A 17608-nucleotide genomic window follows, 5' to 3' on the forward strand; every position below is an offset into this window, starting at 1 on the left:
TGAAAATTCTAGAAGAATGTAGAAGCTCTTTAGATAGAAGAATTGAAATGTAATACAAGTTCTAGAATATTGTAGGAAAACCTAAGATAGGAAGAAAAATCAAGAATATTCTACATAGGTAAATATCTAGGACATTCCACATAAGTTGTGGCTAGTATGTTCTAGAATAATCTATGGGTCTATAAATACCCATGAACTCTACCATTTGATTAAGAAGCCAACATCTAACACATGAAGCCAACATCTACTACAACTAAAGACAACTACAACATTTCTTCCAACTACTACTTCCACATTCCACTATCTCCACATTTTCTCTACATTCAACTATCTCTACATTTTCTCTATCCCATCAATTATTCCTTTCACAACCTTAAAATACTAACAGTGGTACTAGAGCTACGTTCGGTCATCTACTAGGCGTAGATAAAATTTTCAATCACTTTAAACAAAACAATAACTCATTTTATACTACTTCCAAAATATTTTCTCAACTCATGGCTACTGTCAATCAAACATCATCAATTCCAATACCTATTTTCACAGGAGAAAATTATAATTTTTGGAGTGTCAAAATGAAGACATTCTTCCGCTCTCAAGATTAATGGGATATTCTAGAAGACACTTCCACTCTTACTGTAGCTTAAAAGAAGGAGTTGAAGGAAAACAAACAGAAAGATTCAAGGGCTTTATTTACTCTTCAACAAGCAGTTGATGACACAATTTTTCCAAGGATAATTGGTAAGACAAGTGCAAAGCAAGCTTGGAACATAATACAAGAGGAGTTTCAAGGAAGTGATGAGGTACGCAATGTTAAACTTCATTCACTAAGACGAGAGTTTGAATTAATAAGAATGAAGGAATCTGGCACCATTAAAGAGTAATATTCTAGAATGAAAGAAATAATTAGTCAAATAAGAGCCTATGGGGAAAATATTCTTAACAAAAAAATGTTTGAGAAAATTTTAATTTCTATTCCCCAAAATTATTATGCAATCGCAACTGCGATTGAACAAACAAAAGATTTGACTACATTAAAAGGCATGAAGAAGACTCGGTTGAAAATGTCTTTCAATCAAAACAAAAATTACAGTCTCAGAATAAAGAATATGAAGGAAATAAAAGTAGAGGAGAAATTTCTAGAAATAAAGAAAATTCTAAAAACTTCTCTATGACTCGTCAAGGAAAATATCCTCCATGTGACATATGTAAAAAGACAAGTCACTTGGAAAAAGATTTTTGGCATCATGGGAAATCACAATGTATTGCAAGAAATTTGGTCATGTAGAGAAGCATATTGTCGTAATAAAAGTAAACATCAAGCAAACTTTGCGAAAGAAGATAATTTGGAGAAACTTTTATTCTTTGCCAATCAAGAATCTCCTAGTGGAGAAGGGAGTTGATACTTGGATAGTGGATGCAGTAATCACATGGTGAAAGATCAAAGTATCTTCAAAGACATTGATAAATCTGTCAATGTCAAAGTTCGGCTAGGAAATGGCACCATAGTGGAGTCTTGAGGAAAAGGAACTGTCATGGTGGAGACAAAGAAAGGTACGAAATTCATCAAGGATTTTTACTAGTTCCCAATCTTAAAGAGAATCTTTTAAGTATTGGCCAAATGATGGATAATGGATATTCTCTTCATTTTGAGAAAGATACATGCAAAATTTATGATAGTAAAATGATATAAATTGGCCAAGTAAAAATGGAGAAGAGAAATAGAAGCTTTCCTATAAGCTTCAAACCTAGAACTAATATTGCCATGAAGGTAGAAGTTGATGACTCGTGGCTTTGGCATAAGAAATTTGGCCACTTCAACACACATGCCTTAAAGCTTTTATATCATAAAAACATGATGAGAGATCTTCCATGCTTGAAAGAGAATAATGAATCATGCGAAGGATGTCTCCTCGGTAAACAACACTGATTACCATTCTCGACAGACAAAGCATGGAGAACAAAAGACTTATTAGAGTTTATTCATACCGATGTTTGCGGACCGACAAGAACACCTTCACTTCACAACAATAGGTATTTCATCCTCTTCATTGATGACTTCTCTATAATGACATGGGTCTATTTCTTGAAGGCAAAGTCAGAAGTCTTTGGAGTATTCAAGAAATTCAAGGTCCTTGTTGAGAAGAAAAGTGGAAAACAGATAAAAGTACTTAGAAGTGATCGTGGCAAGGAGTACACATCTCACGAGTTTGACAAATTCTGCGAAGATGAAGGCATAGAACAATAACTTACAGTCGCATATACTCCACAACAAAATGGCGTGTCATAGAGCAAGAATTGCACTGTTATGGATGGCAAGATCAATTCTAAAAGAGAAAAGTATGTCTAACACTTTTTGGGCTGAAGCAGTCTACACTACAGTTTACATTCTAAACAAATGTCCAACTAAGTCAGTCCAAGACAAAACTCCTATTGAAACTTGGAGTGGAAGAAAACCATCAACTAAATACCTACGAGTATTTGGATCTACTTGCTACATACATGTTCCTTATCAAAGGAGGCACAAGCTTGAAGACAAGACTATACGAGAAATATTCTTAGAATATAACACACAATCAAAAGGCTATCATGTCTACAACCTACAAACAAAACAACTCATCATCAGTCGAGATGTTGAAGTTGATGAAAATGCTTCTTGGAATTGGGAAGAAGAAAAAGTTGTTAAAAGAAATATTTTACTTCCAGCGCAACAATCTCAAAAAGAAACTCAAGAAGAGGCAAAAAATTCAGGTACGCTTTCTCCACCTCCACAACAACAAGATTCTTCACCTGAATCTAATCCAAGAGTATGATCTTTGGTAGACATATGCGCAACTTGCAATATGGCCATGATTACGCCTAAGTGTTATGAAGAAGCATCAAAGCAAGAACTATGGTCAAGGCAATGGAGGAAGAATATCAAATTGAAGATATGTTACCAAGATCGAGATTTGAACTACTGCGCACAATGCTTGGAATTACCGAATTTGCATTAAGGAGGAGTATTAAAGTGTTATGCAAATTCTAGAAGAATGTAGAAGCTCCTTAGATAGAATAATTGAAATGTAATACAAGTTCTAGAATATTGTAGAAAAGCCTAAGATAGGAAGAAAAATCAAGAATATTCTACATAGGTAAAAATCTAGGACATTCCACATAAGTTGTGGCTAGTTCTAGAATAATCTATGGGTCTATAAATACACATGAACTTTATCATTTGATGTTAGAAGCCAACATCTAACACATGAAGCCAACATCTACTACAACTAAAGACAACTACAACACTTCTTCCAACTACTACTTCCATATTCCACTATCTCCACATTTTCTCTACATTCAACTATCTCTACATTTTCTCTATCCCATCAACTATTTTTTTCACAACCTTAAAATACTAACAAAGACTAAGATATTAAGAAGTAGACTTTAAGCCTAACTCAACTCCACAAAATCGGCTTGTAAAGTGAGGTTTGCTCCTCATTGATATATTATAATTTGGCCTTATCTCTAGTCGATGTGGGACTTCCAACACACCCCCTTCACACTAAGGTATAAACATCTTGGGCGTGAGAGTAGATATTAATGGGTGATCCAATAATAGCCTGATAGCGGGTGGAACAGAATGCCCACATAGATCTCGCTAGGATAGGTTTCAACTATGGCTCTGATACCATAATAAGAAGTTAACTTTAAGCTTAACTCAACTCTACAAAATCGACTTGTAAGTGTTAAGATATACCGAATATTCTATTAAAGGATATTCGGCAATTAAATATTGTGTTAGTTATAATTTAGATATTATTATAATTTGTGCAGATTTGTGCACCTGTCATTCCTTCAATAGGTGAAGAATTATAGGATCCTTGTATGTATATATAGAGCCAGGTTGAAGCCTTTTCTAGCGAGATCTATGTGAGTATTATGTATCACCCGTTGTCGGGCTACCATCGGACCACCCATTAATTCTATTCTCACAATCGAGACGTCTATACCTCGGCGTGAAGGGATGTGTTAGAAGTCCCATATTAACTAGAAATAAGACCAATTTATAATATATAAGTAAGTGAGAACAATAAATGTTTGCTTCCCAATGATATATTATAATTTGATATTATTTATATTTGACGTGGGACATCCAATAAGTTACGACAATTTTATAAAATCTTCCTTGAAAAATATGTTGGACTGAGTATAAGAATAGACTCGGGTTCTATTTCAAATCAGTCATATTTGGTTGAAGTTTTTTATAATAACCAAATTTGCAAAACTTTTATCCATGACTTGTTCTTTGCAGGTTTAACTTAAAGAATTATTTTTGAAAATGGCTTAGTTTCGTACTTTTCCGGCATAAAGTTAATAGACTTATGGACCAATTTTCAAAATTGTTTGCATCATTGTTTTTATTAAAGTTTTCTCTTATTGTCGTGACTATTCCAAGGGATACATTCCAGTAAAATACAACATCTTACTCTCGACTCATGCATATCCAAATTTGTCTTACAAATAAGTCCTACGAGAAATTAACTTTATGCTCTCGATGTTCTCTATAACCAAAGATTTGAAGAATTTGACCAGACAAATGAATGTAGAGTTATTGGGAAAAACAACTACCATTTCAGTATGGATATTCAAAGGATTTGTGCTCAGCTCAGACATCAAAAGCTAGTGATCATAAACAAATATTGTCATTGAAGACCTTAAAGCTCTATTAATGGAAATTGACGTAGATGCATACATCAAACAACATTTCCTGTAATCATGTTTTTCTAGCTAGCATTTCTTGTCTTCTGATGTAATTGCCAAAAAGAGAAGATTTTTTTTAATATATTTTCTTGTATTGTCTGAAGTATTATATTTTTTAATATATATACTTTTATCTTTTCTTTGTTGGAAGTATTATTATTAGATTTACGTAAATAAAGTACTAGTAGATATGTCATTATACATAAAACTCTTCTTTGGAACATGTTGTTACATTCAACAACCAGTTAAAATAATTGTTGTAGTAAATAACATATTAATTTATTGAAAAACGTTAAAGAGAAATAATTTAAGTCATAGTTTATTTAATTTTGAATTAGAGAGAGAGACGAATAAGACTTTCGAACGCTTTCTTTTCAAATTTTCTTCAGATAAGAGTCTAAAGTTTCCGCCACTCACTTTTCAGAACTAAGTTGAATGATATATATTTTTTCTTAAATAATTTTGAGATCGTTGACGAATGAATGGTTTTTATTTTCAATATTTGATTAACTTTTTCTTCAAAATAAATACTAAATAAATTATAAAATGTTAATTTAAAGCGCTATTAAAAATAATAACTATATTTATCCTCATCATTATATTAATTCTCTTAAGTAATTATTGAAATATTTTCTAGTGTTTTTATTAGTATAATGTTTTCCATAAAAGGTAATAAAAAAATTAACGTATATTATATTTTAATATTTCATATCGTGTACTTGTTTTTGATCTGTTATACGTCAATAATAGAAAGGATGAACGACATCTTATACGTAAAACAAAATATTTAGTTTTAAAAAGAAATTATCAGATTCTAAAAAGAAGAAAATGGGGTATTAAAATCTTATCCAAGTACTTTTTTTCATTCAACCCACTATTCAAATATGCAGCATAGAGTGTTACATCGGTAAAATACCCGCCAAAACGGGGACAATAAGGTAATTGAGTTTTGGAACCATAAAAAAGCAGTGACACTCTGATAATCTTGGTCCTATGTCCTTTGACACAAAGATTGCATACACAGATTCTTTTTTTCTCTTCTCACTGAACTCACACAAGCACTTTTTCTGTCTCTTTCTCACTCACACACTCACAGTGTTGTGTGTGTTTTTGAGTAATGCTTGGATCTGAAGCCACACAAATCCAATACTCTCTTAAGCCAGAAAAGACAACTGGGTGAGCATTTTTTTTTCTCTCTTCTCCTTCTTTAATTACCAACAGTGTGCTTCTTGTTCAGTTCTTCTTGTCCTGATCTTCCACACCCTGAAGATCCTTTTGCTTCCTACTCTTACTTTGTCAATGCAAGGTGTAAGATTGCTGCTTCTGGATTCTGCATTGTGCTTCTCAATATTTGATTCAAAATTTTTATTTATTTTTTCTTGTTGGGTTGACATTGACAGTGATGCTTTTTCGTTCTTCTGGTGATGTGATTGAGGTTGCCACTGTGTTGGTTTAGTGCCCAGGATGATTGTGAATTTGATCCTTCTAGCTCTTATTCATTTTTCATTTGGGTAATTGTTTTCTGTGTTTTGATTTTAATTCTTGGAGAATGCTTCTGAAATGGGTGAAATTTTTGTTGATTTAGAAGAGGGTCTGTTTGTTGTTTCTTGATAGTTTCTGGCTTTTTTACGTTTAAAGTTCATAGAGGAGCTGTGGCTTTTTTTCGCGTTTGCATTCGGTCAAAGATGAACTCATTTTGTTCAATTGTTGTGATCTTGTTAGGTATGTTTTGTTTAATTTATATAACTTGGTATAAATTATGCTTTTGTGCTGAGTTAAATCAATATTTGATGGTCAGAGATTTTCTTAGCAGATGCAATGCATTCAACTCGACAATCATTTCTTCTAAAGCAAACAATTTAGGCTCAATTTAGATAAACTTTTCTATAAAAACTTATATGATAAAAAATACAAAGATAAAATGCATTGAGCATCTCCAATAAGCTAAAATCAACTTATACACCTTAGTTTTTGTAGAAGTTAAATGACAACTTTTATAGAAATTTGGTGCATAAGTTTATTTTTGCTTGTAGGAGAAATTCAATTCATTAATCCTTTTTATCTTCTTTTCTTGTAAGTTTTTTATGGAGAATTTGTATAAACATATATAGCATCACGATATTTCTGGTGTTTCATTCTTTCATGAGAATCTTATTTGTACTCATAATTGTGAGTTTTCCATTTTATGCTTTTGTGTCTGTGGAATTGGATGAATCAATGGATACTGCTTGTTTTTTGTGTCTAGATATATTTGTGTTTCTCTATATTTGGGAAGAACATAGGAATTTTGCATGATTATTTTCCCCTTTTGTGCAGGCTAGGTTGTGCGTGAACTTCAATGGCGGCTATGGATGGTCAAAATCCTCTTCTTGATGAAATCACCTGCGGTTCCTTGTTATATAAGCTTCAGGTAATTTGTGCTTTTCATATATGTTACTGCAGATGTGCATGATCTACAAGGCAGTGAGGTTACCTTGATTTACTGCAGGAAATATGGGATGAGGTTGGTGAGAGTGATGAAGAGCGAGACAAGATGCTCCTTCAGATAGAGGAAGAGTGCTTGGATGTGTACAAAAGAAAGGTTGAGATGGCTGCTAAGTCAAGGGCACGGTTACTTCAATCCTTGTCTGATGCTAAGCTTGAACTGTCTAGTCTTTTATTGGCTCTTGGTGAAAACAGTTTCACTGGAATGGTTAGTGACTAATTATATATCCTGATATATGCAACAAACAATAACTGCTGATATAACTTGGTGACGCATTTAAATACTGAACTGCTAATCTAGTTTCCTGTGCATTTTTTTGGTTTCTTTGCAGCCTGACAAGACTTCAGGTACTATTAAGGAACAACTTGCAGCCATAGCACCAATACTTGAACAGCTTTGGCAACAAAAAGAGGAAAGAGTAAAGGAGTTTTCAGATGTACAGTTACAGATCGAACAAATATGTGGAGAGATAACTGGGGACTTGAACCCTGATCAGACTGGATCAGGATCATTTACAGTTGATGAGTCTGACCTTTCCTTGAAGAAGTTGGATGAATATCAAGCCCAATTCCAAGAACTGCAAAGGGAAAAGGTAACTTTGCTATATCATCAAATAATCTATCGGTTAGTAAAAAGTTGGAACTTTTGTTTGATTTGCTAAACGATACATCGATGGTTTTTTGTTTATTTACTTTGTATTGCCTTGTAGAGCGAGAGGTTGCAGAAGGTTCTTGAATATGTGAGTACAGTGCATGATCTATGTGCTGTCCTTGGCATGGACTTCTTTAGTATTGTCACTGAAGTTCATCCAAGCTTAAATGATGCTGTAGGTGTTCATTCCAAAAGCATAAGCAATGGCACACTAGCTAAACTGGCTAAGACCGTCTCTTCCCTGAAAGAAGATAAAAAGCAGCGGCTACACAAGGTAATGCATTTAGAATTATATTATTGGAGTTGTTTTGTTTCCTTCATTCATGCATTTTTTACTTGAATAAACTGGATTAACTGAGGTGTGTATATTTACTGATCTTAAGACTTATCCGCGATGTGTTGCACAAGTCTTTCAAGATACAATAAGAACTTTTCAGATTTTCCAAGGATCTCAGAACTAGCAAGAAAATCTCTTTTAAAGAGTAAATACATCTACAATATTATAAAAGAAATATAAGAGAGAAAAGAGAATGAGAGAAATGAGAGAATAAGAGGATTGTGTGTTGTATCTTTTCGGAAGAAAAATTGGCACCTATTTATAAGTGTAGTATGGGTTAAAAGCCCCTCAACCTGTAGCTGAAAATCTGCAAAGAACCCAACACTTGTGGAAGGGGAACCACAACTTACGGCTCAAGCTTAACAAAATATTTGTTGTAATGGACCTGCATCCAAAAAATGAAGGAAAGGCTTACAGTTTTAAGAAAAAGTGTTGTAGTGACGTATATATTTTTTCAATACATTTATAAACATTGTTTTTATAACAATTTCTCACATATTACGAAAGATAAGATATAAAAAGACTGAAAGAAGAAAATCATGGGTCTCATATAAGATGTAATGCATCAAAGATGGTATAGCAATGTAAACTAGTCCTAGATCGAGAAACTTAACATAGTGTAATTGGTATAGCAAGTTATATGAATCAAAGACACTTGATGTGTGTTAATTGTTTATCAATCATACTACACCCCCTTAACAATTCTCGTTGTTATCATTGTGTTGCGCTTACTAGGCCATGTGTTTGCCCGGTATTTGTGAGTGCTCTAGAGATTATGCCAAGATCTCATACAAGCAGCCCCACTCGATACTCATATAGGTGCTTTCATCAAATGTATGCTGCAAACCATACACCACTTGTAAGGGATATGAAAATCATTAAAAACTTTGATTAAACTAAAATTATTGCAGCACATAGAATTTTAATTACAAAGTTTAACCTCTTAATAATGCAGTCTCTTGCAATTTCACATACACCATAGGAATTGACAAAATTGATCTAAAATCAATTTTGTGCTATCAAAACTAACAAGTTATTTGTTTTTATCCATATGAACCTTATTCATGGGATCTCCAATCGCAAAGGTTACCATCACTTGTTTGTTTGCAAATGGTGTAAGTCTCATTCCCCTCAATGTTTTTAAAATCATATTTCTTCCTAGGGGTTTTGGTAGAGGATCTGCTAGATTCCGTTCTTACTTCACATAATCAATGGAAATAGTTTTGCTCTGTAGCAGTTGTTTCACCAAATTATGTATGAGTATATGTCTTCTCTTTCCATTGTAGTTCTTGTTTTTAGCTATAGTTATTGCCGAGCAACAAACTCAGATTTCATCGTTGATCTTGCAATTATTTTTTCCTGGCTGATCTCCATGTAATCACACAACTCGCAATTCTAAATACATAACCACTAGTGAATTTTGTCTCATTTGAATCAGAAATCCAATTAGCATTACTATACCCTTCTAATACAGCGAGAAATCTACTATATTCAATGACATAATCCATTGAACCTCTTAAGTATCTCATAAGTCTTGCAAGTGTATCCCAATGTTCCTGATTAGGACATTGAGTGTACCTACTCAGTCTACCTATTGCATAAGCAATATAAAGTCTAGAAAAGCTCATCAAATGCAATAAGCTCCCAATTATCTAGGCATATTGAGATCGAGAAATAGATTATCCTCTATTTTTCTTCAATTTAGAGTTAGTATCATAAGGTAATATACTATATGTTCCTTTCTTATGATTCTAACACCTAAAATCACATTGACTTCACTTATGTCTTTATTTCAAATTTAGAACCGAGAAACAATTTAGTTCTAGAGGATATCTCATTGCATGTACCAAAGATAAACATGTCATCCACATACAAGTATATAATGACACATTCACCATTTTTAGATTTACAGTACACACATTTATCAGCTTCATTAGGTTAAAACCATCACAAAATAACACATTATCAAGTTTTTCATGTCATTGCTTTGGTGCTTGTTTCAACCCATAAAAAGATTTAAAAGTTTGCACACTTTGTACTCTTGACCAGGTACAACGCACCCTTCGGATTAAGTCATAAATTTCCTTTAATTCACTTTTTAGAAAAACATTCTTAACATCCATCTAGTGTATCACTAGCTTATGGATAATTGCTAGATCTAACAATACTCGAATAGAGGAAATCCTAATCATGGGGCAAAGGTATCAAAGTAATCTATGTTGGCTTTATGAGTAAAACCTTTTGCTACTAATCTTGCCTTATACTTCTTTATGGATCCATTAGGGTGTTACTTTTTCTTAAAAATCCATTTACAACCAATGAGTTTTCCTCCTTTAGGCAAATCGACTAAGGTCCAAATATTATTTTTTTGGAATTGATTCAATTTTAGTCCTAATGGCCTTATTCCAATGTGTTGCATAAGGAGCACTAGTAACTTCTAAAAAACTTGTTGGATCATTCTCAACTAGATAAGTATAAAAGTCATCAAGTTTCCTTCCTATGTCTTTTACTTATTCTCAAAACCTCCCACATGGCATCATTATTAGTACCTATAGGTTGATCAGATGTATCACTAACCTTTAAAGGAAAAATATGTTCAAAGAACTCAACATTTTTTGTCTCCATTGTAGTATTATGCTCAATCACATCACTTTTAAGAACAAGAAACCTATAGGCAACACTATGTTCAGTATAGCCTAAGAACATACAATAAAAGGTTTTGGGACCTATTTTCCTTTTCTTAGGATCGGGTAACATTACCTTAGCTAGGCACCTCCACACTCTTAGATATTTAAGATTATGTTGATAACCTTTCCACAACTCATAGGGAGTTTTACTAGTTTTCTTATGAGGTATCCTATTTTGTAAAAAAATGCAGTAAGAAGGGTTTCTCCCCAAAGTTTATTAGGTGTTGATAGGAGATTGAGAGTATATGAAAGGAGAAGAAAGCGTTAGTTAGCCTAATTGCCCTGACAATTAGGAAAGGAGGGAATGGGTCTGTATAAATAGATAGGCTTTGTTAGTTGTTGGGGGACTTTAGACTATGGGTAATCTGTACAGGAATTGTTAATCCTGTAGGGGGAGGTTAGGCTCTCATAGTGGCCTTATAATTGTATTCTTTCTGTTGATGATAAAAAGAGAGGTTATACAGTGGTTTGTTAGTGCATTTGTGATAATAGTTGGGTTTCTTGATCAGAAACCTATCAATTTGGTCCGACCTGCCGTTTCGAAGTGGGGGTGAAGGATCAAGAAACTGTCGGATCCAAATTGGGTGTGAGAGCGAGAATTGAGAGGGATACGGAGGGAAGATTGGAGGCAATCGAAATTACGATGGAGGGGATGAAAGCAGAGTCCGCTGCAGTACGGAGGGATTTACAACAGATAATGAGGATTCTGGGTACTCAGGTCAATAACTCGGAGGGACATTCTAACGATAGCTTCGTGAACAAGAATTGACATCGAGTAGTGGGGGAAATTGGAGGCAGAGGGTTCGGCGACCACAGTAAGGATCAGAGACCATGGCGGAAACAGGTAGAGTAACCCACGTTCTACGAAGAGTATAGGGTCGACGAGAAGAGACGGAGTCGCAACGAGTACTAACGTGGAGGTGAACACTACCGGAGGGAGCGATAACAGGGGAAGAATGGTGAGGAATCTTCCTTACCCAGAATTCCTTAAGAGGAAGGAAGATGGCCGATGCTTTCGTTGTGGGGGCCCTTTCGCCCCTGGCTATCGTTGCGCTGAGAGAAGTTTGCGCGTGTTACTCTTAGCAGAGGATGAAGAAGACGATGAAGAGGAGGATTTGCCACCCAAGCCTCCTGATCAAGCTTACCTGTTTCAACCTTGAGGACAAGGTTGTTTCGGCCGGGGGTGTAATGATAGGAGATTGAGAGTATATGAAAGGAGAAGGAAGCGTTAGTTAGCCTAACTGCCCTGACAGTTAGGAAAGGCGGGAATGGGTCTGTATAAATAGATAGGCTTTGTTAGTTGTTGGGGGACTTTAGACTATGGGTAATCTGTACAGGAATTGTTAATCCTGTAGGGGGAGGTTAGGCTCTCATAGTGGCCTTATACTTGTATTCTTTCTGTTGATAATAAAAAGAGAGGTTATACAGTGTTCTGTTAGTGCATTTGTGGTTATAGTTGGGTTTCTTGATCAGAAACCTATCAGGTGTAATAAGACTAATAAGCATGACATTCATCATGTCCTTAAGAGTTTTATTCTTTCTCTTAGCTACTCCATTAGTCTCAGATGAATATGGTGAGGTTACTTCATGGATAATACCTTTTCTAACACAATATTCATTAAACAATACATATTCACCATCTCTATCTGATATAATCCTCTTAACTTTTTTATTCAATTGATTTTTTATTTCCGCTTTATAAGTTAAAAACACATCAAAGGCTTCATCTTTATGTTTGATTAAGTACACCTTGGTGTATCTAGAATAATCATCTATAAATGTTACAAAATAATGTTTACCACCTTTAGACCTGACTTGTTTTAAATCAGCTAGATCAGTATAGATTAATCCTAACAATTCAGTTTGACATTCTACGGGATAACAGGTTTTCTGTTATAGGAGTTATTTTTTTTCCTTCATTCATGCATTTTCTACTTATACTATGGCTACAATGAATATCTGCTTCAAAGGTTACTAGTTATGGCAAACCAGTGTTTTTGTTCATGTTTGCATGGCATTGCCATGAATTCTCACTTTTGCTCCTCGACAATGATGATATATGCTGTATTAACCTATTCGTCCTTTGCAGCTTCAAGAATTAGCTTCTCAGTTGATTGATCTGTGGAATCTAATGGATACCCCTACCGAGGAAAGGAGACTATTTGACCATGTTACTTGTAATATCTCAGCTTCTGTAGATGAAGTCACTGTTCCTGGTGCCCTTGCTCTAGATTTGATTGAGCAGGTAAAAATGACTTTCTGGTGCTAACAAACTCATGTTCCAAAATGATGCTAACTGATTTTCTCTTGTTTTGTATGGTGAAGGCTGAAGTGGAAGTTGAAAGGCTTGATCAGCTGAAAGCCAGTAAGATGAAAGAAATTGCTTTCAAGAAGCAAGACGAGCTTGAAGAGATATATGCCCGTGCTCATGTAGAAATAAACCCTGAAGCTGCTCGAGGGAATATTTTGTCATTGATTGACTCTGGAAACATTGAACCATCTGAATTACTGACTGACATGGATAATCAGATAGCTGCAGCAAAAGAAGAAGCTTTAAGCAGAAAAGAAATATTGGACAAGGTTGAGAAATGGATGTCTGCATGTGAAGAAGAGAGCTGGCTTGAAGACTATAATAGGGTACTTATAATCAACCGTCTTCATTCTATGTCCAAGTCTATATTATCTATGATCGCAAGTTTGCATCTTTTGTGGGAAAGTTGAAATAAATAAATAAATAATACCCTTTTAACCTTGATTGTTAATTTTCCCTGACATTACATTGTAAAACAGGATGAAAACAGGTATAGTGCAAGTAGAGGTGCACACATAAACCTCAAACGTGCTGAGAAAGCTCGAATTCTGGTCAGCAAAATTCCAGGTACGTGTTGAATGAAAATAAACAACCACCAGAAGCGATTGTTATTTATTTGATCCATTATAATTAGCTCAAAAGAAAGTGCCAAAAAAGATATTTTAATTTTTTAGATAGGTGCCACTGGATGGATATAATCAAGCATTCAAAATTAAATTATTATCATGATTATTGTCAGATTGTGGATGAAATATATCTTCAGTTTTTTTACATGTAAACCATGTTTTCTTTTGCAAATACACTGTACTGTACTTTAATACAAGTCAAGAAACCTCTTGTCCTTGTATCTTCACCTTTTCTTCTGTAAATATATCGGACTTTTCTTCAAGTCAGATTGTCAGCATCAGATTTATGCCAATCAAGTGGATGCAACAAATTCATTTGTCTGGCAGATAGTAGTGTACTAATATCATAGTATTCTGGCATGCATGAACACGAAATAATTGATTATATTTTTTCTTTTGGGGTTGGAAAATACAGCTTTGGTTGATACATTGGTTGCTAAAACTCGCACTTGGGAAGAAGTACACAACATGTCATTCACATATGATGGTGTTCCTCTCCTTGCTATGCTGGATGAATATGCCATGCTGAGGCATGAACGACAAGAGGAAAAACGAAGGATGAGGGCAAGTTTCAATGATGTTATGATTACAATAACTGATTAACAATTTGATTATTTGAACATTTGCTAATCAGTCATTTAGCAGAAGTGAACTGTCAAGTTATCTATCAATTTCTGTTCATTTTTATTTTTGCTGATTATTCTTGAACTGAAAATAGATCTCTTATCATGTTCTGTAGGACCAGAAAAAGTACTATGAACAGCAAACCACAGATCAGGAATCTGTGTTTGGTTCAAGACCTAGTCCTGCAAGGCCACTTGGCAACAAGAAGGTAGTTGGCCCTCGACCAAACGGTACTCCAAATAGACGGTTATCTCTTAATGCTCATCAAAATGGAAGCAGGTCCACAGCAAAAGATGGAAAAAGGGATAATACTAGACCAGTTGCTCCCCTTAACTATGTATCAATGTCAAAAGAAGATGCTGCTTCCCATGTTTCTGGTACTGAACCAGTTCCAACATCACCCTAGTGAAATATGTATTTTAGTCCCATAATGTCATTTTTGAATCATTGTCATACTACTACTACTGCTGCTTTAATCTGTTAGAAATGTACTACATAGTTGACAAGTAATAGGAGAGGAACTCTTTTTGAGATGTGTATCTTGTATGTGTCATTTAGAGGTTTTCTCAATATATGTTGCTTTATCCTTTTCTTCTAAAGATGGGTTAGATTTGTTATATGATGTAATTTATTTCCTTTAAATGTTTACTATTTTCAAATTTCTCAAAATTTTGTAAATTTGAAGGTAATTGTTGTGAAGTATATTTTCGTGTAATTTTATGAAAATAGAAAACATTTTGCTTCTCCATAAAATCTAACTGCTGAAAAAGAGAACAAGAGAGACAAACACTCTCATACCAAATGTTTCTAATGTCCTAAATCATCTGGAGTAAAAAGTTTATTTAATAAGTCCATCTAAATTATTGCCAGAAGCATAAAAGAGGATCAAAATTTAAATAATATACTTCCATTGTTTTTTTGAAGTTATAAAACTTGTTACAGAACTAATTATCTTAAACCTAAACCTTGTTCTATCTCTATTTAACATTAAATAGCTAATAAATGTTATCAAACCTGTAACTCCGCCTTTTTCCAACATTGACGAGAGTTTCTCATGTTCATTTTCGTTCCAATTGGTGTTGTTCTAGGCATGGTATCATTTGCATGGAGAGAGAAAGTTGTACAATAAAATATAAAGGTGTGGAATGCGTTAATTTTAGTGGTATCATACCTTTTAAGTTTTTTTTAATCTTTGTTTTACATTGTTTTTATTATTAAATTAATGATCATATTTAATATATTTTGTTTTTAGATTCGTTTTCTTTTATGTATCATTTAAGTTTTTATAATTGTTATAATTTTCTTTAGTAGTGAAATTTTGGACTTGGAAATAGTTGTTTATATAGTTCCTTAATTGATAAAGTCTTGGATGATTACATTTTTGTTTCGTTACCACTATAACTTCGATAAAGAATAAACTTAGTCGTATCATGTTGTGATGACTACAATTTTACATTGAAATAAATTGAAGTCATGTTATGATGACTTCAGTTCTGCACTAAAATGAACTGAAGTTGTGTCATGTTGTGACTTCTTCAATTTTGCATTGAAATGAATTGAAATTGTGTCATGTTGTGACACACTTAAACGAATGAAGTCGTTGCATGTTGGGACTACTGCAGTTGGTTTGACTTCAATGCACTAAAATGAACTTAAGTCGTGTTATGATATGACGACTTCAGTTCAATACTAAACTGAATTGAAGTTGTATCATGTTGTGATGACTTCAGTTCTTCATTGAAATGAACTAAGTCATGTCATGTTGTGACGACTTCAGTTCTGCACTAAAATAAACTTAAATGTTGTCATGCTGTGACGATTTCAGTTCTACACTAAAATAACATTAAGTTGTGTCATGTTGTGACCACTTCAATTTGCACTAAAATCAACTGAAATTGTGTCATGCTATGACAACTTCAGTTCTATATTGAAATCAACTGAAATTGTGTCATATTGTGATGACTTTAATTTTGCACTACAATGAACTGAAGTTGTGTCATACTATGATGAATTTAGTTTTTTATATTCTTTTTATATGGTGTATTATCATAGCTTTCAGGAATGCATGGACACAAAATAATTGATTGTTTTTTTTTCTCTGAGGTTGAAAAATATAGTTTTTGTTGATACATTGGTTGCTAAATGTAGCCCTTGGAAAGAAGTACACAACATGTCATTCACGTATGATTGTGTTCCTCTCCTTACTATGTTGGATGAATATGCCATGTTGAGGCATGAACAACAAGAGGAAAAATGAAGGATAAAGGCAAGTTTCAATTATGTTATGATTACAATAAGTGATCATTAAATTAATTATTTGAACATTTTCTAATAAGTCATTTACCATAACTATCAAGTTATCTATTTCCAAGTTATCTATTTCCATTCATTGTTATTTCTGCTTATTACTTTTGAATTAAAAAAAAAAAGGTTCTTATCATGTTTTATAAGACCAAAAAAAAGTATTATGAGCATCACATCCCAGATCAGGAATCTAATTGATATGTGTGATTTTTGGTTTATTTGTTGAGGTCTCATCTTAATTTGTTCAATATAACTTTTGTAAGACTTAAGTTATCCTTACCATCATATATGTGGTAAATTTTGAAATACACAGGAAAACATTGGGGAGAGAGGAGGTGTAAATAGTATTTTCTAAACCTTTTCACAAAAGGTGTTTGATGAGTTTTCAAAGGATTGCCAAACAAGGGTATGTTTCAGACGATGACATAGAAAACTTAATAAAAACTTTTAAAAAAGAAAAAAATAAAACACAATTTTTATACTGATTCACTCAACCTGAGTTATGTCTAGTTCTCCCTTAAGAACTCTTAAGGGGTTCAACTAATCTTATCAAAGATTACAACAAGTTTAACCCATTCATGGTTACAAGTATTACTACCATTCTTGCTCGCCTAGTCAATCCTGACTAATTTGAGTATTATAAACCACTCCTGGTTCCCCTAATCAATCCTGACTAGTTCGAGTATTATAAACCACTCTTGGTTCCCGTAGTCAATCCTAACTAGTCCAAGTTTATCCACTCCTAGTTATTGAGTATTATGATCATTCCTGGTACACAAGTATTGTCAATCATGATTCTCTAGTTTAACCTGACTTGTACAAGAATAATATGAGTGTTTT

General features: G+C 33.8%; 1 protein-coding gene across 1 annotated transcript; it reads left to right on the forward strand.

Moving 5' to 3' along the window:
• The first annotated feature begins 5713 nt into the window (after nucleotides 1–5713).
• On the forward strand, nucleotides 5714–15091 carry LOC108340931 (65-kDa microtubule-associated protein 1). The gene is made up of 10 exons (XM_017578501.2): nucleotides 5714–5919; nucleotides 7060–7153; nucleotides 7232–7435; nucleotides 7560–7820; nucleotides 7938–8153; nucleotides 12993–13148; nucleotides 13229–13540; nucleotides 13694–13781; nucleotides 14256–14404; nucleotides 14580–15091. The coding sequence occupies exons 2-10, from the start codon at nucleotides 7082–7084 to the stop codon at nucleotides 14868–14870; spliced, it is 1749 nt and encodes a 582-aa protein (XP_017433990.1). The 5' UTR covers nucleotides 5714–5919; nucleotides 7060–7081; the 3' UTR covers nucleotides 14871–15091.
• Nucleotides 15092–17608: the final 2517 nt, after the last annotated feature.

Source organism: Vigna angularis, chromosome 6 (genome assembly GCF_016808095.1).
Source record: "Vigna angularis cultivar LongXiaoDou No.4 chromosome 6, ASM1680809v1, whole genome shotgun sequence".
Taxonomy (NCBI): Eukaryota; Viridiplantae; Streptophyta; class Magnoliopsida; order Fabales; family Fabaceae; genus Vigna; species Vigna angularis.